At 60.0% G+C, this 20,925-nt stretch overlaps 1 protein-coding gene across 1 annotated transcript in view; it reads left to right on the top strand.

The window, feature by feature from the left end:
- PEAR1 (platelet endothelial aggregation receptor 1) overlaps window positions 1-20,779 on the top strand; it is a 33,769-nt gene extending 12,990 nt beyond the window's left edge. The window contains exons 3-23 of the mRNA XM_063145795.1: window positions 955-1,053; window positions 1,535-1,639; window positions 3,180-3,280; window positions 3,732-3,824; window positions 5,014-5,260; window positions 5,565-5,688; window positions 6,485-6,621; window positions 8,744-8,956; window positions 9,105-9,279; window positions 9,574-9,694; window positions 9,927-10,090; window positions 10,319-10,421; window positions 11,016-11,162; window positions 12,814-12,942; window positions 14,024-14,152; window positions 15,644-15,859; window positions 16,108-16,220; window positions 17,621-17,750; window positions 17,922-17,978; window positions 19,097-19,318; window positions 19,885-20,779. Of these exons, the coding sequence (XP_063001865.1) occupies window positions 959-1,053; window positions 1,535-1,639; window positions 3,180-3,280; window positions 3,732-3,824; window positions 5,014-5,260; window positions 5,565-5,688; window positions 6,485-6,621; window positions 8,744-8,956; window positions 9,105-9,279; window positions 9,574-9,694; window positions 9,927-10,090; window positions 10,319-10,421; window positions 11,016-11,162; window positions 12,814-12,942; window positions 14,024-14,152; window positions 15,644-15,859; window positions 16,108-16,220; window positions 17,621-17,750; window positions 17,922-17,978; window positions 19,097-19,318; window positions 19,885-20,054 (2,991 nt within the window). The 5' untranslated portion in view covers window positions 955-958 and the 3' untranslated portion in view covers window positions 20,055-20,779. The remainder of the gene's footprint in view (window positions 1-954; window positions 1,054-1,534; window positions 1,640-3,179; window positions 3,281-3,731; window positions 3,825-5,013; window positions 5,261-5,564; window positions 5,689-6,484; window positions 6,622-8,743; window positions 8,957-9,104; window positions 9,280-9,573; window positions 9,695-9,926; window positions 10,091-10,318; window positions 10,422-11,015; window positions 11,163-12,813; window positions 12,943-14,023; window positions 14,153-15,643; window positions 15,860-16,107; window positions 16,221-17,620; window positions 17,751-17,921; window positions 17,979-19,096; window positions 19,319-19,884) is intronic.
- The last annotated feature ends 146 nt before the right edge of the window (window positions 20,780-20,925 follow it).

Raw genomic sequence — 20,925 nt, 5'->3', positions numbered from 1 at the left:
CGTCTACTCTGGCAAGTTCAGGTGACCATCTTGTAGCAAGCTTCAACATTTCTACTCCCGGAGCTGATTTTGCTCTGACTTTATACTGTTAGTTTTACCCTACCCTGTGCCTGTTTGGTGCATTCTCTTCCCCTCCTTATTGTTTTATTATGATTTTATTAGAATGTAAGCCTATGCGGCAGGGTCTTGCTATTTACTGTTTTACTCTGTACAGCACCATGTACATTGATGGTGCTATATAAATAAATAAATAAATAATAATAATAATAATCAGCTATTGCCTGGATTGGATTCTGCACGTGCAGAATTGCACCATGAGCACAGCAGAGTCACTTGCTGCAGGTCTCCTCCATCTGGCAGCAGCTGCCAGCACTTGGTTCTTTTCTTTCAGCAGAGAAGAGAGTCTGTACTTCTTCCTTGGCTTAGCGAGGACCAGGAATATATTCCAGACGGGACAGATTCTCCATTTTACGTCATGTGTTCCTTGGGCCATCAGAGCAACCCTTGCACTCATTAGCCAGCCATCCACACCTGGGGGTTTCCTGCCCTGACGATAAGATAGTTTTGGCCGATAGCTTTTACACCATGGAACTTGGGCTAGACCTTCACCTCCCTTCCTACGGCGTGTGCCATGTGGCCTAGAGGACTCTTTGGGGCCATACAAATCTCTGGAACTGAATTCAGAGAGCCAAAGGTGGGTCCCAACACACAAACACGCATGCTTCTCAAGTCTCAGAATCACTTTGTCAGAGGTCCCTCAATCAAGATGCCTTGAACTCAGTTGCTTGTTACTTTCACGTCCAGAGCGGAGAGTTGTACAGACATGAACCTATCTCTCCTGGCTAACCTGAAAGAGGGTGCTTGGAATAAAATGACGGGTGGTGGTGGTGGCTCACAATTGGAATAAAACTTCTGGGCCACAATTTAACCATCCTCCTTTCTGTCTGTTGTTAGGAGGATGATCCAGTATGCTGTTCTGTTGCTGTGGATGCAGCCGGATTGGAGCATCTTGCTCAATCCTAATGACCCTGATGTTTGCAGCTACTGGGAAAGGTAAGAAACTGGGGGGGGGGGGGGGGGAGGCAGTGACTGGAACCGGAAGGGGGGGGCAATGTGGTTGGAGAGGGGGGAGGGGCAAGAGCACAAATCATGATTGCAGCCCAAAGGTGGCTTGTGGATACTTGTTAAAAGGGGATAAGGAGAGATTTTTTGCTAGGACCCAAAGCAGTCCTCCCGTGAATGCAAATAGTGGGGGATTCAGGACAGCGCGAAGGAAGGACTTCATCGCAGGGCGCTGTCCAGCCTTCTGTTTGCACACTGCCCGGCCAGCTGCCCCAATGGGAAGTCCACAAGCGAGACAGGAGTGCAACGGCGATGAAAGAAGTGGACACCGTTTCTCGCCAGAGCTTTAGATAAGAATTTAGGAGTCTGTCTTAGTGTTTGATTGTTTCCCATTTTCCTTCCTGAAACCCGATGGGGAATATTAAACGTTGGCTCCTTCCCACTCAAGGTGGCGTCTTCTGTTTCCTCGCAGCTTCACCACCCCCTCCAAGGAGTCGTACCTGCAGCCCGTTGCCCAGGCCTTCCAGGTGCCTTGCGAGAGGAGCTGGCCCTTTGCCAAGACCTGCACTCAGCACAAGTAAGGACAGGAGAGCGGGTCTGGCTCTTCACGCCCGTTGCGTGGCTGGACCTTCCTTCGGTAGTCTTGGGGGGGGGGGGGAATCGGCCTGGAGGGTCCCCCGTGGGCCAGACGAATCTCAGCAGTGCTCTGTCAGGCTTCTCGTGGGTGGGCAGGAGGGATGGAGCTCTGGATCCTTTGCCGCGTGCAGCTGCCAGAAGAGTTTGCACCTCTGTGATGGGCTGGAGGGAGTTGGTGTCCAGCGGAGAGTGCTGAGTAGCGGTAAAGCGTTTGCGTGGGGCCCTTCCACATGTTCCGTGGCTGCCCACTGCTTTCTCGATTTTATGACTTCAGCTTGATGCTTAAGTTCCACAGGAAAACCTGGTGCCTCTTTGGGAGTCCCCCCAGGTGAAGTTCTCTTCCGAAAACAGCATTGCTACTGGCTGGGTTGTGGTGGGGGCAGCGGCAGGGCTCTTCTCCACTGGAGTTCCTGCGAACCTTGACAGGGTTCTTGCCTCTCCCAGTCGCAAAGTCACGGTGCCCTTCCCCCAGAGAGGAGCCTGGCAGGGCCCAAAGGGGAGGCGGCTGTTCCTCCTCTGTTGCTCCCCTCCAGAGGGGGCAGGGTGAACCCCCTCTCTGTGTCTTGATCTCCACCCTATGGAGCAGCCTCCTCTTCTGCCCTTTCACCAGCAGACCCCACCCCCACCCCAGTAAGGCAAAGGAGGCTGACTTGTGTAAGACCGCCCGGGGAGCTCTTGGCCTCTGTCTGCACTCATTGCCTCCCCAGGCCCCGTGCCTCCCCCAACCCTAACCCTCCCAGGCCCCCGAGACTTCCCTCCAGCCCCTCAAAGTCGGCAGGCAAGCCGTCCTGGTGACCCACGCAGCCTGTCTGGCCTGGGTAGGCCTTACCGAGGCCTCTGGTTCCTGACAAAGGAACGGTGACTCCCCCACCTGCCTCTGAGCATTTGAACCCCTTTTCCCTCTGGCTCTTTGCTGAGGCCTGCAGTGCTTGGCACAAAAGGCTCCTGAGGTCCAGGCACTTCACGTGCATTATTTCAGCGAGCCTCTGAGGAGCAGCCTTCTCAAGATTAGCTGATGGCATCATCCCCTTGTTGCGGCAAGTCCTGCGGCTGGGCGAGGGTGGCTGGGTTAAGACAGCCCCAAGGAGCTCGTAGAGAACTTACTAGCTCACGGCTCGTGCTTGTAACCGCCCAGCTCGGCCTCAGCAGCCCCCTTAAGCAACAGATGCTGGGGGTGGAGAGAACGTGCGTGCCTCTTTGGGGCCTCCCCCTCCAGGCCAGATGGGAAGCAGATAGGCCTGCCTGGTCCTCCCCGGGCCCTTGGCCCAGGTGGCTCCTTCAGAGTTGTGGGTAGGGTGTGTGAGTGTGGGTGTGTCTTTTAAGGGGAACGTTTGTCCCATGGGTTTCCTGAAACCCCTGGCTTCAAGGCGTGTGCTTCAGCTAGGCTGACCTCTGCCCACCCCCTGGTTATTCCGTGGCAGCAGCTGGGGGGTCTTCCGGGGCCTTTCTGTCCACCACGGCTTCTCTTTGCTCCTCCACAGAGTGGTGTACAAGGCAGCCTACCGCCAAGCCGTGAAAGTCGACTACAGGAGGCGCTTTCGCTGCTGCCAGGGGTATTACGAGAGCAGCAACGCCTGTGTCCGTAAGTCCCCCTCTGCATCCCTGAAGGTGGAGGGACTCTCTCAGCCCGAGGGCCAAATGCCATCCTGGAGAAGCTTCCAGGGCCACATCCCGGGGGGGGGGGGGACCAAAATAATCCCAGCTGATTTTAATGCCAAGCCCTTTGCCGCTGGTCCGCCAGCCTTCGGAGAGGCATTTCAGCCTGTTAGAATGGGGAGGAGAAGAAGAGGCTCTCTGGGGAAGCCTGGGGGGTGGATTTGGCCCCTGCTTCAAGGGGCAGCTTCCTGCCTTGACGTTGGCACGACGTTGGCGCCACATGAGTTGGGCTCCCTCACCACCATCCCGCCCCCAAACGCTGCCTTGAAGGAAGCTTGCGGTGCCTGTTGAGAGAGGGCTAAGACAGAGGCCCAGAGTGGGGGTGGGTGGGGAGAGACGGCTCCGTGACCCTGCTCCTTCTCCCCTCTTGGCTCCAGCTCGTTGTACCCGGGAGTGTGTGCATGGGAGGTGTGTGGCTCCAGACCAGTGCCAGTGCGAGCAGGGGTGGCGTGGCGCAGACTGCTCCAGCGGTGAGTCCCCCCGTCCTGTCACATTTGAATTGGGTTTTCAAGTCGGACAATGCAGTAAATGGCTTAACAACGTGACATATCCATAAGAACACCCATCTAACTTTGCCTTGATCTCTGCTCCATCCGATTGTGTTGCTTGTCTGGGACATCAACGCTGGAGAGTCAGGAGAGAGAGTCAGGGTCAGGAGAGACTGAGTGCTGGAGGCTGCAGAGTGTTTCTCCACAGGCCAGGCAGCCCAGAAAGGCTGGCTGCAACCAGAATCTTCTGGGCAACCCTGGAATCCTTGGGGGGGGGGTCTGCTCCAGGGGGAAGCAGGCGGTGCTCCCAGTTTGAGCAGGCGGAGTGGCAGTTCTCTTCCCTAGTTGGATGCAGCAGGCTAAGCAGCTGGGACGCCTGACTGACTTCTGCAGAGAACGGGCTGAGTAGAGGATCTGTGTAGCTCCAGGCTCAGGTGGGCCCCAGGAGGGTCGCAAGCAGGGCGCGGTGCCCGTTCCCTCCTCCCCAGGAGCCGGAGGGAGACCCAGGTTCTCTAGATGCGGTGGGGTGGGGGGCTTGTGCTTCTGGCTATTGCAGCCAGTCATCAGTCAGGTACATAGGGAGATGTGGCAGAGCAGCCGCTGTGCGTGCTGAGAAGGTGGCCCCAGGCCAGGTGCGGTCCTTGCCGTTGGAGAGCAAGTGCCGGGAGAGGGGCTGTCTACCCGAGAGCCGCTGCCGGTTAGGGGAGCCACGTTCTGGGCAAAGGAAACTAGTCGTCTGCCACCTTGGAAGCGGCTTCCCACGTGCCACTGAACCCTGTGCGCGAGTCAGCCGTGCCTGGGGCCGTAATGGCAGCTGGGAAAGCCAAAGTGGCAGGGGCGGCCTCTGGCCCTCCCCAATGGCGGCCTCTGGCCCTCCCCAATGGCTATGCGTTGCCCATCCGGTAGAATAGGGTGAGCTCTTGTCGGGGGTGGGTGGGGAGGGGGTCTGGCCAGCCGCTTCAGCAGGGCCGGTAGCCACAGCCGCCTCCTCAGCCCAGCCCAGCCCAGCCCAGGCTTCAGTGCAGCCCAGGCAGCTGAAGCCCTTCTCAAAGCACGTGCCTGTCCTTGCGATGCTGGCTAGGGAGGCCCAAGGGCACCCTCTTGTGGCGCTGGCCTGTGGCGAGCAGCGGCTGCCCTTGGGCCTCTCTGACCAGCCTCCCCCTTCCTCCAGAGTGCAGCAGCCTCTTCTGGGGACCCGGCTGCCAGAAGCCCTGTGCGTGTGCCAACGGAGGCAGCTGCGAGCCAGTGACCGGGGCCTGTGCCTGCCCACCCGGCTACAGAGGCCCCCTGTGCCGAGAGCCCTGTGCCCCGGGAGCCTATGGCCAAGGATGCCTGCTGGACTGCCGCTGTGGGGACAGCGCTGGCTGCGACTGGCGGACGGGCGCCTGCAACTGCTCCCAGGGCTACACCGGGCCACAGTGAGTAGGGGAGGGGAGGGACTTGGGTGGGGGAGACTGGCGGCAGGGAGGGGGCGGCACTGGGATTCCGGCCGGAGCAGCGCTCTCGGTCTGGACCCTGCCCGTCCTCAAGGGGGGCCGGCAGGGCTCATCCCAGCTGCGCAGGACTGGCCCAGGGCAGCTGCTGACTTCAGCACTTCCTCTGCTGCTGCATTGGGCGAAGGCAGAGGAATTAATTCTGAGTCCCCCAAACCACCCAGATGATAGGAAAGGCTGCTTTCGAGCCCTTCCTGTTGGATTGATGCCCCCTACTGCTCTCTTCCAGCTGCGAGCTCCCCTGCCTCAATGGCACCGGCGGACCCCCGTGCCAGGCCCCCTGCCCCTGTCAGAACGGGGGCATCTGCACCTCCCCAGGGACCAGCCAGTGCACCTGCCCGCCGGGATGGATGGTACGTTGGGGCACAGGAAGGGGCAGGCAGGCAGGCAGGGGCTCAGGCTGCGGCCCATCCCACCCTCTGATCTCCCAGACAGCCCTGGGGTGTTTCTGGGTACTGGGGGGGGGAAGGGGGATCCCCAGCCTGAGTAGTCCAGAGTGGGGTGGGGGGGCAGCTCTGGCCTGTAGCCTGAGCGTTGAGTGCTCTGGTGCGAGTGGGGTGTGGGGAGAAGAGCGTTCAGGGCTCTGAATGATTTAGGCTGGAGGGGTGAGGAAACGGGGCCCTCTGTAGTCCGCTCTCTCTCCATTTCCCCCCTGAATTCCTTCTCTGCTTGAGAGTGCTTGAGGTGAACTATGAACAAGGCCTGAAGTCCAGAAGCCGGCCTTGTGGCTGGCTGGTCGGAGGCTCCATGGCCGCTGGCATTTCTGCTCTTTTCAGTCAGCCCACCTGACCACAGGCTGTTCTGCCTCGTCCCACCCCCACCATCCACTGCCAGGGTTTGGAGGGGTGTGTGTGTGTCCCTGCATTGCTGGGGATCCCTTGAGCCGTTTCTCGGGCTGCTTTCCCACGCGAGGCCTTCAGGGTGGCATTGCCTCCCTCCGCTCCCTCACTCTGGACAGGGCCGCCAGACCACGCATTATTCGTCTACCCCTCCCTCCCTCCCTCCTCTGTCACCGGGAGGAGAGATTGGGAGGGAAGCCCACGTCCCCCAGACCAGCTCCCTTGGGTCGCCATGCGTGCTTGGGCACGAGCTGCAGGGCCCTCCCAGGCGACGTTGGCTCTCTTGTGTTCTCTCCCCGTCCCCGCGCAGGGCGCCATCTGCTCCGTCCGTTGCCCTGACGGCCGCTTTGGTTCCAGCTGCCAAGGGGAGTGCCGGTGCCACAACGGAGGCCAGTGTGACCCTGAAACTGGGCAATGCCGGTGTGCGCTGGGCTACACTGGAGAGCGGTGAGTAGGCCGAGAGCGTATGGCCGAGTTCCAGGGGGCCTTGCCCTGCTCCCAGGCTGGTTCTCCGTGCCTGAAAGGCGGGTTCTGCCAGGAGAGCGCAGGCTTCGGCCAGGAGCCCTGCCATCCCCGCAGTGTCAAAATGCCGTTATGCCCTGGGCGGCGTTTTGGTGATGCTCACTGTGGCAAGGGGACTTCTGGCCCCGTGACAGGGCGACCCACAGCCAGGCGGAAGGGCTGAGCCCCTCCTTGCCTTTCGGACGGTCTCTCGCGTGGCTTCGCCCCGGCCTACGCCAGTCGCCTCCCTCTCTGCCTCAAGCAACAGCAGCCTTTATAAACGCAGTCCGCGTCAGTGGTGGAAGTAAGTTAGAAGCTGGGCCTGCCTTGGCTTGGAGGCGGAAGGATGCAGCTAGAGGCAGAAGGAAGCGGCGCTGCTTTCCAGCCTCTTTAAGTGATGCAAACAATGGACAGCCAGGGCGGAAGTAAAAAAGCCAATTCCTGAGCAGGACTTGATGGCTTTCCCATCTCCGTGTGAAGCGGAGGAGCTTCAGGCACACCTGGGGGGTTGTTTTGGCCACACATCTGCTGCTGCTGCTGCTGGGGGCGGCAGGGGCAGGGGCAGGGGCCGGGGGCCGGGGCCGGGGGCCATCATCTCAGCCCGCTTCGGATAAGTGACCTTGGCTGAGCCCAGGAGGGCCCAGAGGCTCCGCCGCTTCCTTTGCCTGCCGTGGTCCTGGAACGTCAGCTCCGTTCCTTCCCACGTGCTGCACGTGGCACGGCCCCTTCCCTTCCCTTCAGCAGAAGCCAGCCTGGTGCTGAGGAGGCGGGAGGCGGAGGCTCAGCCTCCCCACGCTTGGGAAAGGCGGGTGCCCTTGCTGCCCACCTTCTCGCTGCCAAAATGTCCGCCTTCAAAACGCCGTGGCGTCTCGAGTGGGGTTCTCGTTCTGACCGGCCCACGTCATCCATCGGGTTCTTTTGGTGCTCAAGATGGAAACGAGCCACTTGTGCAGCAAGACGACAGTTCATTGGTGGGAAATGGGTGCAGACTATGTCTGTGCAAAGGAAGTCAGCGCCTCCTTCCAGCTAATCAAACTGTCACACATAGCTGGGTGTCTGTCGGGGGCCCCAACCTAGACGGAAGCCGCGGCTTTGAGCAGCACAGCAGGTTCTCCGTGCCGGTGGGGTGTGCGGTTCCTCCTGAAGTGAAGCCGAAGCCTGAAGCCTGTGCGTTGGGTCTGACAGGCTTCCCTGCGAGCTGCCTCCCCCGCCCTCTTTCTCGGATGCTGACAGGCTGCATCCTTCCCCTCTCTCAGAAGGAGCAGGGAGGGGCTCCCGCTCACAGGTTCCCCAAACTTCTCAGCCTGGGAAAGTAATTGGCCTGGATAGGGTTAGTCCATATTTCTGTGAAGTCCATATTTCTGCTCACTACACATGGGCTCCCACTGGTCTACCGGGGGGGGTGGGGGGTGGGGGGTGGGCACGCACGCACTCTAGGGGCAGGAGGGTGCTGCTGCTGCTGCCGCCACGCGGGGCTTGGTGCCGGAACAGGCAGGGGGTGCAGGAGGGCTGCTCCAGGAGAGAGAAGGGCTCCTTTGGAAGAGTGGGGAACTGTCCCACCTCGGGGGCTTCTGGCTCAGGACAGGCTGACCCACATTGGGGAAGGAAAAGGGCGATGTCAAGGGCTGGCCTAGATCGAGTTTCCTGCTGTGCAGCGGCTGCGTTTCTTAAGCACGTGGTGGAACCCCAGGAGCTGGGAGCCGCCTTGCAGTGAGTGCCTGGAGCGGGTGGGTCCCCCGGGTGGGCTCTGCAGCTGATCCTGGCGCCGGATCCCTGCCCTCCTGAGAGCTTCCGAGTCCCTCGAAGCAGGCGGTGGCGCAGCTCGGAGCCCCCTTGTGGATCGAAAAAGCAGCTCCTGAGCTTGGGGCATTTCGATGGCCATGTCCCTGAGTGACTGTGTGGGCTTGTACATGGATATGTTGTATTCAGAACCCCGTGCATGCTGGAATTGACTTTTTCGACTGTTGGTGTACTTTAGCGGGCTTTCCTCTCACTCTGCTTTACTCCTTCATGCACTCACTCACCTTGTTTTCATCTCTCTCTCTCTCTCTCCCCGCCCCCCACAAAGATGCCGTGAGGAGTGCCCCGTTGGCAAGTATGGCCGGGACTGTGGCCACGCCTGTGACTGTGCCAACGGAGGCCGCTGCTTCCACATCAACGGGGCCTGCCTGTGCGAAGCGGGGTTCCTGGGCGGCCGCTGCGAGGAGCGCGAGTGCCCCGCCGGCCTCTATGGCCTCACCTGCCTCTCGCCCTGCCTCTGCGACCCTCGCTACACCCAGAGGTAGGCCCACCTCTCTGCCTGCACCGGGGTGGGTGGGCGGTTTCCAGAGGGCATCTGCGGCCCCTGCCGCCTGGCCAGCTGGCTCCTTCGGCTTTGTTTCCGGCCTGAACCCCACTGAGAGGAGGGGTGTCCTTGCTTGCCTCTCCAGCTGCCACCCGCTCTCCGGGGAATGCACCTGCAAGCCAGGCTGGGCTGGGCTGTACTGCAATGAGACCTGCCCTCCTGGGTCTTACGGTGTCGGTTGCCGGGATCCCTGCCTGTGCTTGAATGGGGGGACCTGCGACAGCGAAACCGGGCTCTGCCTTTGCCCCGCAGGCTACCGGGTAAGTCCCTCTCGGAGGGTGGGGAGGGGCGGGGAGGGGGGACGTGCATTGGCTCGGGCCCTCCTTGCGGCTCTCTTGCCAGCCAGAAGCAGCCGTGGAGCTCAGTGGCCCGTTGTGGTTCTTGCCCATTGTGGCAGCCCCTGTGCTCCTGATCAGCACCGTAAGCAGATGGGAGTGGGTAGAAAGTATGCGGCAGAACCCAGCGCTGATGTGGGGGGACTCTGATGGGGGTGGCTGGCTGCGGGGCGCTTGCCAGCAGCGCCTGGGCCACGGCCACTCTGGTGCCTCCTGCAGGACGAGCACTGCTCCGGCTCCTGCCCGGCCGAGACGTACGGCCTGAACTGCTCTCTTCCCTGCACCTGCCAGAATGCTTTGGCCTGTTCCCCTGTGGACGGCAGCTGCACCTGCAAGGAAGGTACGAAGGAGTGCTGGGGGAGGAGGAGGGGCACGAGCCGCTGTCTCCCTCCAGCCCTCCTCAGGGATCCTCCGGCTTACTGGGCAGCTGGACGTGGCCTTTTCGTTGGGCCCGAGCACTCGGCTTCCCTGTTCGACGCTGCTGCCCCGAGCCGATTGCTCTGTGCATGGCGTGCGGTTGCCTTGGACGCCTCCTTCCCTGCTGATTCCTTCTTCCTCCGCTCCACCCCCAGGTTGGCAAGGGACAGACTGTGCCCTGCCCTGCCCGGCTGGCACGTGGGGCTCCGGCTGCAACGAGACCTGCCACTGTGCCAACGGAGCCACCTGCAGCCCTGTCAGCGGGGGGTGCTCGTGTGCGGCAGGCTGGTCCGGCAGGCAGTGCCAGGAGCTGTGCCCGGTAAGCCGCCTTTAGAGGAGGAGGAGGAGGAGGGTCCCAGTACCAAGCTGGATGTCTGCTCACAGTCACAGAGAGAGCGGCTGTGAGCTTGTGGCGTGAGCTCTTCTCGGTTCTTCTTGGGGCTGCAGTTAGCGGTGGGGGGCTGTACGCCTAGCAATGGGAAGCCTTTGTTCCTTCACCACCACCACCACCACCACCACCACCTCTCTCTCTCTCTCTCTCTCTCAGAATGGGTTCTATGGCCTCAGCTGTAGCAAGAAATGTTCCTGCCAAAATGCAGATGGCTGTGACCCTGTCACAGGACAGTGCCGCTGCTTACCTGGATGGGCAGGTAAAGGGGGCATCAGCGGTGGCTCCTGGGTTTTGGGGCGGGGGGGGGGGGGCATGCAGGCAGGGAAGAAAGAAAGTTCAGCCTCCTGTGCGCTGAGCCAAGACCAGCCAGGCCTGCGACATCCTCCTGCTGGATGCGTCTTCTCACTGACTCAGGCCAGGGCAGCTCTCAGGGCCCACCAGGCCTCGCCACCCAACCCAGCTGTCTCGCTGGCCTGGTACAAAGGGATGGGAGAGCGAGGAGGAGGAGGAGGAGGGATCCGACAAGGGCTGCCAACCTGAGTTGGTTCCTGACGAGCTGCATCAGCGGGAGCCTCCGTTGGCTTGTGGGCAAAGGGGGGCCGGTGTCCTTTGAGGCTGCTCTACTACTGGTGGAAGCGGCAGCTTTGCGTCTTCCCTTCAGCATCCCCAGAACATGCCCACTGTGGGACCCTCGTACTTCTGTGAAGTGTACAGCTGGGATTCTGTGGCTGTCATCAGCCCGGCACGTGGCAGCAGACCCAGAACCCCGATCGGAGGCCGCTCCGGCCCGTCAGCTCAGCTCCTGCTGCGTCACGTGCCGAACGGGCCTTTCCCTTCCCACTTCGCCCTGCAGGTCCGCGGTGCGGCCAGCGGTGCGTCGAGGGCCAGTGGGGTCAGCACTGCAGCAAGCTGTGCTCCTGCAAGAACGGCGCCGCCTGCTCCCCCACAGACGGGAGCTGCGACTGCTCCCCCGGCTTCCGTGGCCCCACCTGCCAGCGCTGTGAGTAGGCCGGCCTCCGTGGCCGGAGTGTGTCTGCAGCAGCTGCAAGCCTCGGCGGCCCACGTGCTCCCCCACGGACGGCTGAGCCGGGGCTCGCTTCCTGGCCCCCAGGCTCTCAGCGGGAAGCTTGCGCACCAGCAGCTACTTTGGGGTTGTAGCTCGGCGGTGAGGGCTGTGGTTTGTCCTGGTTCTTCCAGGCCATTGAACCTGAGCCCTCCCTCCCGGGAGGAGTTTGAGGGTGGGGGGAGAGGAGATGGCAGCTGGGCAGCTCTGGCTTCCGGCCTCAGGGCGGCACCATTTCCAGCAGTTTGGCCCCTGCTGACTAGTGGCTCGGCCACCAGCCTGCTGAGATCCGTCTCCGTGGCGACTGCAGCCTGTGACCCGTGTTTTGCACGGACACCAGTGGAGCCAAAGCTTTTGTCACGGGAGGAGGCCTCTTAGAGAGCCTCCCACAAGCCCCTGCTAGCACAAGCACTGCAGCAGCAGCAGCAGCAGCGGTCTTGAGGCGAGGCCCTTCCTATCGAGAGAGATATGGGGACACCAGGGGGCGTCTCGGGCTGCTTTCCCACGCAAGGCCTTCAGGGTGGCATTGCCCCCCTCCGCTCCCTCGCTCTGGACGGGGCCGCCACCCGGCCTTTGTTCCAGGCGGCCCTCCCGTCTCTTCTCAGAGCGCAGGGAGCCTGGCTTCCCCCCCTTTTTGGAAGAGGGGCAGAGCAGTGCCGTCTCCACGAGAGGAGATGCCCTGGGTGCCGCTCCCCCCTCTTCAGGGCAGGATTTTGACCCAGGCGGTGACAGAGTGCAGCCCAGCTGGCCCTCCTGCTGCAGGAGTCACTTCATCACCTTGTTTGCTTTTTTTAATCAGTCTTTTAATTTGCACTAAAACGCTTTTCCAGCTTTAGTTTTTAATGTCAAAATATTAGAGGAATACCACTTAAAAAGCATTATAGCACTGTAGTGCTATGTTACTTTTAAAAACATGATAAAAAAAACCCAACCCTTTCTACCCACCACCATTAAACCACTTGGCCCAGAGTGGCAGAGAGTTTTTAAAGTTGGTACTTTAGTATTCAGTCACAATAACACTCTTTCATTAAATATTATTTCATTATTTTTTTAAATATAGCCAGGAAAGCATTTCAGTGCTAAGTAAATGCAATTAAAAATAAATTAAGAATGGGGTTGAAGTGCCTCCCACCGCAAAGGTTATGGTGGCTGTGTGTTTCGCCGCAGGTGGCCAGGCGGGTGAATTGGACTTTCTCCTCCTCCTCCTCCTCCTGCACCATTTCAGTGGTGTCAACAAAGCATAGCCGGAAAGGGAGGCTGGGCGTAGAGCCCTTATGAAACCTCGGTGCCCAGGTGCCCCTGCCGCCATTGCTCACGAGGGCAGCCGTTCAAGGCAGTCTTCAGGCTGCTTCTAGAGGGGCCCCGGAGGGCCCCCCCAACCCTTGCTCTTCTGTCGTCAGCTCCAAATAGAATAGGCGCCGAGTAGCCTTCACTTCGCGTTGATGCCCCGTCACAGTCCAGGTGTGCTGTAACACTTGCACAAAGTGGTACATAGGAGAAGAAAGCCTCTTGGAAATCGATTTGAGATGGCCAGGAACTCTTCAGCCTGTGCCACAACGAGCTCCCTTTCTCCCCGCCCCGCATGCAGCCTGCCAGCCGGGGCGTTACGGCAAGAAGTGCTCCGTGGCCTGCAAGTGTGCGAACCATTCCATCTGCCACCCCGTGGACGGCTCCTGCGATTGTCCTCCTGGATGGACGGACAGCGATTGCTCAAGGCGTGAGTTACCCAAGGGGGGGAAGGTGCGTTAGACATAGTACCCTGGCAGACGTACCCTTTTCCACAGCGGGCGGAAGGGGTCTGGCCATGGGCTGCCCCTCCCACCTGCTCTGGTCATTAGAGTTGGGTGTGGGAGAGTGCCCTCCCCTGGTTCCAGAACACGAGAGAGCGATGCAGACGCTCATGTCGCAGAGACAAACGGTGGCTCTCGTCGAGCCCGTGCCGTTCTCCTGCCAGGGAGGGAGGCGGGGGAGTTGCCCCGTCGTCTTCTCCGCCTCGGATCTTTCAACGCCCTGGTTGCCTGGGTTTGCCACTGCCCCAGGTCCTGAGCCGTGACTTGGTGGATCCCTGAGCAAGTCCTGGGTGCTGCTTGCAGGGCTTGTGCTCCCTTGATCACAGGGAGTGGAGGGGCGTCCTTCCTGGCAGTGCTGCCCTCTGAGACCCCCAGATGGGATGGGCTGGCATCTGCTCACTACACTTCCCCCACCGTTCTCCCGCTGACCGTCATGTGGGAGGGGATGTTCTGGAGACCAGGTCTGTGTCCTGGGGGGGCACTGGGGGGGGGGGTGCTGCACCACCACCACCACCGGTGAGCTCTGCTCCCTGGCTGCTGGGCTCAGAGGCTGTTTCCTCCAAGTCCAACAAGAGCTCAGGGCCATCCTGTGGGGCCCAGGCAGGAGATGCCACAGCTGCAAGACGCTCCATCCATTGGCACAAAGCCACCCCCACCAAACTCTCTTCCTAACTTTACTCCACGACCAAGAAGCCCCGAAAGGAGGAGAGGACAAAAGAGGGCAGCTGGTGGAGCTCCGCCGGCACCCTGTCCTTGCAGTGAGGCCGGGGGGGGGGGGGCTCCTGCTCACACGGCAGCCCTCCCAGCTCTCTTTAGCCCAGGGGAGATACGTTGGAGCGAGGCCCTTCCTTCGCAAGGCACGGCTCGCTTGCCATCTCCCAAGGGTGCAGTGGTCCTCTCGGCCGGCCGGCCGGCTGTGGCCTGTGCTCTGAGGCTGCACCTGGGGGCAGGGAGGGGCGCTGGAGCCCCGCTTCCACCCCACAGTTCCCCTGCCTGGTTTCTTTGCAGGCTGCCCTCCCGGGCTGTTCGGGGAGAACTGCACCCGCCGGTGCCAGTGCTGGAATGAGGCTTCCTGCGATCCAGAGACGGGGAGGTGCCTGTGCCCCACAGGCTACACCGGGGCCCGCTGTGAGACAAGTAGGTGCTGCGCTGCGCCCCGTTGCCTCCTCCTCCTCCTCCTGCATTCCGGGTGAATGAAGGGCGCTGGGCGTGAAGGGGCTCTTGGATCAGAAATAGGGCTGGTGGAAGAACCGTCACCGTTTCCAGTGCTTGCCAAGGAGTGCTGAGGGGCCCTGCTCCCAACTGCAACATCTCTTGGCGTCTGCTGGGACTCCCATCAGCATGCAGCATTTCAGCACTGCCTCGGCTGCTGGAGGAATTAACCGGGACACCGCCAAAACCTGACCCTTTATAAAAGTTTATTGGAATGCGGGAGACAGAGCGTTTGGGATTGAATGGGATAAAGAGCTGGAAGGCCCTACGCCGCCTGCCTGGTCAGTGGAAAGCTGCTGGAGCTTCCACATGTCTTCCTTCTCGAGGCTCAGCGCTGCGATCCTTTCAGCAATGTGCGTCGGACGCTGCAGCATCCGGTGGAAGAGGAAGTGGCCAGCCCTGCTCGATGCTGGCGATGGGCTGCAGAAAATGCCTCATTAAGGCGGATGATGTGGCCGTGTGTTCTGGGGGCTCCTCTTTCGGTCAGAAGTTATAGTTCCTATGTCTTCGATATTTGGGGATGCCCGTGTGCCTTGAAATTACATCCCTTTGGCTTGGGGCCGAGCAGATGGATCGCCACAGTGGGTCCGGAGAGCTCTCACAGCTGCCAAGAGATGCCTGCCTTCAACACCCACCCCCTGTCCCTGGAGAGGCTGAGCATCTTACTGTTCTCCCTGCGTGTAAACGCATATTCTGTAGTCGTCCATCTCGGTTGGATGCCTGTTGGATGGATGGTCTGCTTATACTAATGCCTATGTCATATATGTGATGTCACATATGATGTCATGATATATGCTCATATTTTGTTATTGTTATTGTGAACTGACAAAATATTTTTTTTGTTATATTGCAAATTTAAAAGTGAAGCAGGAAAAAATTGAACAGGCCCTTTAGCTGCCAGAAGGTGCAAAAGGGAAGCTTCTTGTTCCAGTTGGGCTGTGGGGCACCATTCTGTCCCCTTCCTTCCTTCCTCCCTCCCTTCCTTCCTCCCTGAAGCCCCTCCTGCAACAGGGATGCCCCTTCAGCTCCACTTGCCACCAGAAAGAGAGAGAGAGGAGACAGCATGGGTGGGCCAGTCACCCTTAGAGCTTGTGCAGCTCAGAATGCGCAGCTGAGTTATTCTGCCTGAGAGCAGGAGGGTGTGAAAGAGAAAGGTCTTTCCGGAAAGAGAAGGTCTTCAATGGGAGCTCTGCAAAGACCCTCCTTTGGCTGAGGTCGGGGTAGGAGGTGGAGGAGCAGGTACCTGTATTGCACGGCCATCTCTTCCGTCAGGGGGGGAGGATGTGCCCTGGGGCGACACGGGAAAAGCCACCAGATACACTCACCTGTCTTGTCCCACACCCGCCCCGGCCTCCTCCTCGAGAGAGAGAGAGAGGGTTGCGTTTCTGACAAGTTTCTTCCTTCTCTCCTGCACAGAAAGCCCCAACGATTCCCCCACTATGGTCCCTGCCGCCCCTGCCGGGCCCCCATCCCTTGGGGCTGTGATTGGCATCATCATCCTGGCCGTCTTGCTCGTGGCCTTGCTGGCGTTCTTCCTCTGTTACCGACACTGGCAGAAAGACAAGGAGAACCGGCACCTCTCTGTGGCCTACACCACAGGGAGACCAGAGAGCTCAGAATACGCTGTCCCGGGTAAGGCTGTGGGCAGGGCAGTGGTGTGCGTGGGGGTGGGGTGGGGGCGGGATGCGGGGGTACAGCTGGGGCTTCGAGAAACACCCGGAGCTGCCCGTATGCAAAGGGGACAGGGAAGCAGCCGGGGAGGTAGGGGGCTCCCTGGGAATGGCAAGCGCGCTTCTCAGTCCAAGGCGCCGGAAGGTCAGCCCGAGAGAGCAGCTTGGGCGCCGCTGCCTGTGCTCAGCCGCCTGTGTCTTCCTCCCCAGATGTCCCTCCCAGTTACACCCACTACTACTCCAACCCCAGCTACCACACCCTGTCGCCCTGCTCCCCGAGCCTCCGTGCCCCCAGCCTCCTGGAGCAGGCGGGCCCTGCCAAGGTAAGGACCCCAACCCCAAGCACGGCTGCGTGGGCCTCGCGCCACTTTTCGGAAGGGGGCGGTGGGGGCGTTTGGGGCCAGTCAGCCTTCTCTGACCCTAAGAGGAGGACAAACATGAGGCCTGGGCCACCAACAGAAAGTTGATGAGAGGGTTTGTCTGTTTTTCTAAATACGTTGCTGGAGGCAGGTGGAGGTGGGAAAATACATTTTGAGGACCTGGGCCGAGTCCACCCATGGTATGCGTAGCACGAAGCAGCCGGGGGCTCGGTTTCCAGCTCTCACGTCCTCCCAAGATGTCTTTTAGTGCAAGCTGCTTTCCTCAAGTAGAAGCCTCGCTCCTGCTCCTGCTCCAGCAGATGCTTCTGAGAACTGAGCATGGAGCCCCCGCTCTTCTCAACCGCCACCAAATGCTTTTCCACCCAGTGGCTGTTCACGGAAGGACTTTCCCCAGCGGTAGTGAACTTCCCTGGCCTCCGTCAGGGCCCGCTCACACGTCTTGGCAGCAGCTTGTGGATTAACGTGGCAGCTAACCCTAGGATGACTTTCTGTTGTTTAACCCACGAGTTCGCACGTCATGAAGCAACCTACGATCGGGCCATCAGAGGCTGCATATTCAAACCCAAAGCGGCTTGCTCGCAGCATGTAACCTGGCAAACAATGGGTTAGTTAGCCCCTGCTTTGCCGCCAGGACATGCGAAGTGGTTCTTCGCCTATGAAAAAGGTGCCGCTGACCTCGCCTCTTCCACTTGGTTGCAACCAGACTGTTACCTCCCTGGGAACCAAACCACCAAGTAATGGACGTCTTTGGCCTTTCCCGCCTTCTGCCCTTTGCGGAGCTGGAGCTCCTTGTGCTGAAGCGCAGCAGGAGTTCGGAAGGTCACCATTCCGGTCACTTAGGCATTCATATTTCAGTGTTGCTCTTGAGACAGCTGTCAGCTCAGTTTGTCTCGTCAATAACAGGATGGACCCTCTCTGTGACAGGCTTCCGGCAGGGAAAGATGCCAGTGGCTGCCGTTCAGAAGCCACAAATGACTGGCATAAGGGTTAGCCAAAACACGGGGCCTGTGGTGTGCCCCTCAACCCACCCCCTGGAGATGTCACCCCTATGAGGCCTGGGTCTGGCTAGCTGAACCTTGCCAACGGTGTCCCTGCCCAGGATGCGCCTCCTCCTCCTCCTCCGCGTCTGGGCTGCGAGGAGGAGGCTCCTCCCGAGTCAGTCGTGTATTGAAAGGAGCCACGTGAGCCATAAGGGGGGTGGCGACACGTGTCTCTGTGTATGTCTTCTGGCTGCCAAGAGTGGAGTTGCCCTCCCGAGCCCTTTGGCCACGGGGCATGGCTGGTGCGTGGCCTGCCGATGTGGACTCTCTTGGGGTGAACGTGCCTCTTTTCTCACGTCTCAGTTGATCAGCAGCCCAAAGATCCCAGAGCGGGAGTGGCCGGGAATGTCCGGGGCAGCAGACTGCAACGCCACGCTGCCGGCAGACTGGAAGCACCACAGGGGGACTCCGGCCAGGAACCACGCAGGGCAAGGTGAGGCCCTTTGAGTGGGGCGAGTGCTCGGTGTGCCTTGTTCCTGCTTCTGTGTGCCAGTTCGGGGGGGGGGGTTACTCACTGGCAGCAAGAGAGCTTCATCTAACTCAACGGCCCCCCGGCTTCTCTCCCCCGCCCACCGCCCCCAACCCTGGGTGTCTCTTTCTTCAGGAGGAAGCCAGATGGACCGCAGCTTCAGCTACACTAACGGACTCGGGAAATATAAAGGTAACGGTAATGGGCCCGGCTTTGCTGCCACTTCCCCCTTCCAGAAGCCAGCGATCTTGGCTGGGGGCCTGCAGCTGAGGGGGGAGGGCTCTCCCGCTTGGGGGCCTTCTGTCCTGCTTGCCATCCTTAATCCATGGCGGCAGCTCCATGGAGGGGGGGGACCTAGAGGACATATGCTTCTCCTGAAGAAGGACCCCAGTTCGTTCTCCTTGGGGTGAGGCGAGCGGGTTTCTCCTCCCACGCGATGCTTGACACGGACTTGCTCCTGGGCCCCATTCTGCGGGGGGTTCAGCACCCCAGCCTGAGCCCTGGGTTCAGGGCTCCAGGTTCACGGACAACCTTTCCCATCATGCCAGCAGCCTGACCTGATGTTGGTTGGCTGGGCGGGCTTCTCTGCACCTGAGGAGGGAAGCGTCTGCTGCTCTGTGTCCGACGCGGGAGAGGACTTGGGCTGCGCTCTGTTTGTGATCAGGAGGCCGGTGGAAAGCGCCGCTCCCGGGCTACCTCCAGCAAAGGCAGGCCAGGGCATCTCGGCCGTTTGGCTGCCAGCAGGCCTGCTCTTGGGCAGAAGCTCCGCAGGAGGCAGCAGCCAGTCTAGCACTGCCTGTGGCCACCCCTGGCTCGCTCAAGCTGCCCGGTGGTCCCCTCCCTCGGAGCTCTTCCGCGGGTGCCCCTGCTGGCGTTGGTCTGGCCGGGGAAGAAAGGCGTGCATTTGTGGAGCGCTCTTCCCCAGGGGGGTTCGCCTGGCACCACAGACCGTGGCCGTTAGGTGCCAAGCGAAGAGCTGTTCTGTTTAGCCAGGTCCTAGTAAATCTGCTGCTGGTGGTGGTGGATGCATTATTTGAACCAGTTTCATTGTTTTAGATTGGATTTTGGGTGTTTTAAATGTTTCAGTCAAAAGCTGCTCTGGATAGATAGATAGATAGATAGATAGATAGATAGATAGATAGATAGATAGATAGATAGATAGATTGATTGATTGATTGATTTATAAGTAGAAAGGTTGGGGAAACTGTTCTAAATAAATAAAACTCCTGAAAGTTTGCAATTGGGCACTTGAGTAGTGGACAGACACCAGTATTTGATTTCAAACGGATTCCGTCCCCCTCCCCTTGCAGGTTATGCAAAGGAAGAGCTGCTGTGGCGAAGCGACAGCTCCCTGAGCAGCGAGAACCCCTACGCCACCATCAAGGACTTGCCCATCCTCACGGGCAAGCCCTCAGAGGGCAGCTACATGGAGATGAAGGCCTCTGTCAAGCGCGAGATGTCCTACGCGGAGATCGGCCTCTTCGAAGAGTCTGCCCAGAGCCTGGAGGAGGAGGAGGAGGAGGAGGAAGAAGGTACTTGGCGGTGGGCTGGCAGGGCGGCCGTTGCGTTTAGGCTGCCCCAAAGCGCCTGAACTCTGGCTTGTGGCTGCAGCAATGGCTGCTGTGTTTTCCTTAAGGCTTCTGCACTGCGCTGATGCAGAGAAGACAGATGGGCAGAAAACAGGGCAGGTGTCTCACCTGGATGTGCAGAAGCAAGGCTTCTGCTCACAGAATAGTGGGGGCTTTTTGGTCTTGGCATGCGCGCAGAATAAATTAGGCCAGCAGTAAATTAGGCCGATGCGGCTGGATAGTTCAGTGAATGACACGTTGTGGGCTGTTCCTCAAGGGCTGGGTGAGACTCCATGTTCCCCTCCTTCCAGTCATCCCTGGGTCAGGACTGCAGAGAGCCAGCTGGGAGCTCCAGCAGTGGGAGGCTATCGATTCCCATCGTCCCCAGCTAGCCACCGTGATTGAATTGTACTCCGACACAGCTGGAGGCCACCAGCCTGGGGGAGGCTGGGCATAGGGAGAGGCGCCCTCCCTTCCTATGTCGGGGGGAGCTGCTCAACCTTTTCCTCTTCTCTTTCTCCCTCTCCCAGGGAACGGCTTGGCTGGGGCTGGTGGTGTGTCCCACGCAGCAGCAGCAGCTCCTGCTGTCCCCCCAAGCCACTACGACTCCCCCAAGAACAGCCACATCCCCAGCCACTATGACGTGCCCCCTACCCGGCACTACCCTCCTTCCCCACCGCTCCGGAGGCAAGCCAGATGAAGACGCCCTCCTCCTCTTTCTGCCTCCACGGAGCCTCCTCAGGAAGGACTGACTGGCTGGGGCCGAAGCCTGACCGGCCCGCCTGGCTCTGAACGAATGGCCAATGGGGCCACCCACCCACCCACCCCCGGGCCTCCTTGTGCTCTGGCACGTGGGTTGCGGCCAGAGCTCCAGCCCGAAGGCTGCTCGCCACGGAGGTCTCCTAGCGGCGGAATGCCCGAGGTGCGGGCGGGCGGGCGTGTTTCCGCAGCCTCTGGGGTGGTTCTGCCCCCTGCAGCGTTGCTGCCGCCGTCTGTGCAAGAGAGAGAGCGGAGTCGCTGGCAGCTGCGTGGAGGCCAAAGGGCAGCCGCAGCAGGAGGCGTTCTGGGTCCAGAGCAGACAATTGTGCCACCTTCAGAAATCTTTAGAATTCATATGAAGGTAGGGGAAGATTCTTCTTACGAGGAGTTTTGCCTTCATGCTTCAGAGAGTTAAGAAGGGCAGACCTCTTCAGGCTTCTGGTCTGTTGGCGCTACTCAAGTTGCCTTTGGCAGGTGGAGGAATGACTATTTCCGCCATCCCAGCCCCGGCCATGGCCCAGGCCTCCACTGGGATAGTCTGCCCTCCTCCACCACCACCCCAGCCATCCGCTTCAACGCTGAACGTGGAGGGATAGGGCAAAAGTGAACTGACCACTCTGTGGAAGAGCCTGTCTGTGCCCACGTGCCGGGGATCTGCAACTGTGTACAAAGTTGGTGTGAGTAAAGATTTGCACTGTCAGTGTCAAGACTCATTATGTACATGCAGGCAACTGCGCTGTACAGAAGGGGAGAGGAACATGGAGTCATGGGCGGCCCGGAAGGGGGGTTAGGTGTGTGTGTGTGTGTGTGAA

Source organism: Elgaria multicarinata, chromosome 21 (genome assembly GCF_023053635.1).
Source record: "Elgaria multicarinata webbii isolate HBS135686 ecotype San Diego chromosome 21, rElgMul1.1.pri, whole genome shotgun sequence".
Taxonomy (NCBI): Eukaryota; Metazoa; Chordata; class Lepidosauria; order Squamata; family Anguidae; genus Elgaria; species Elgaria multicarinata.
The sequence above is the reverse complement of the archived record's forward strand: the minus strand, read 5'-3'. Positions and strand labels throughout refer to the sequence as shown.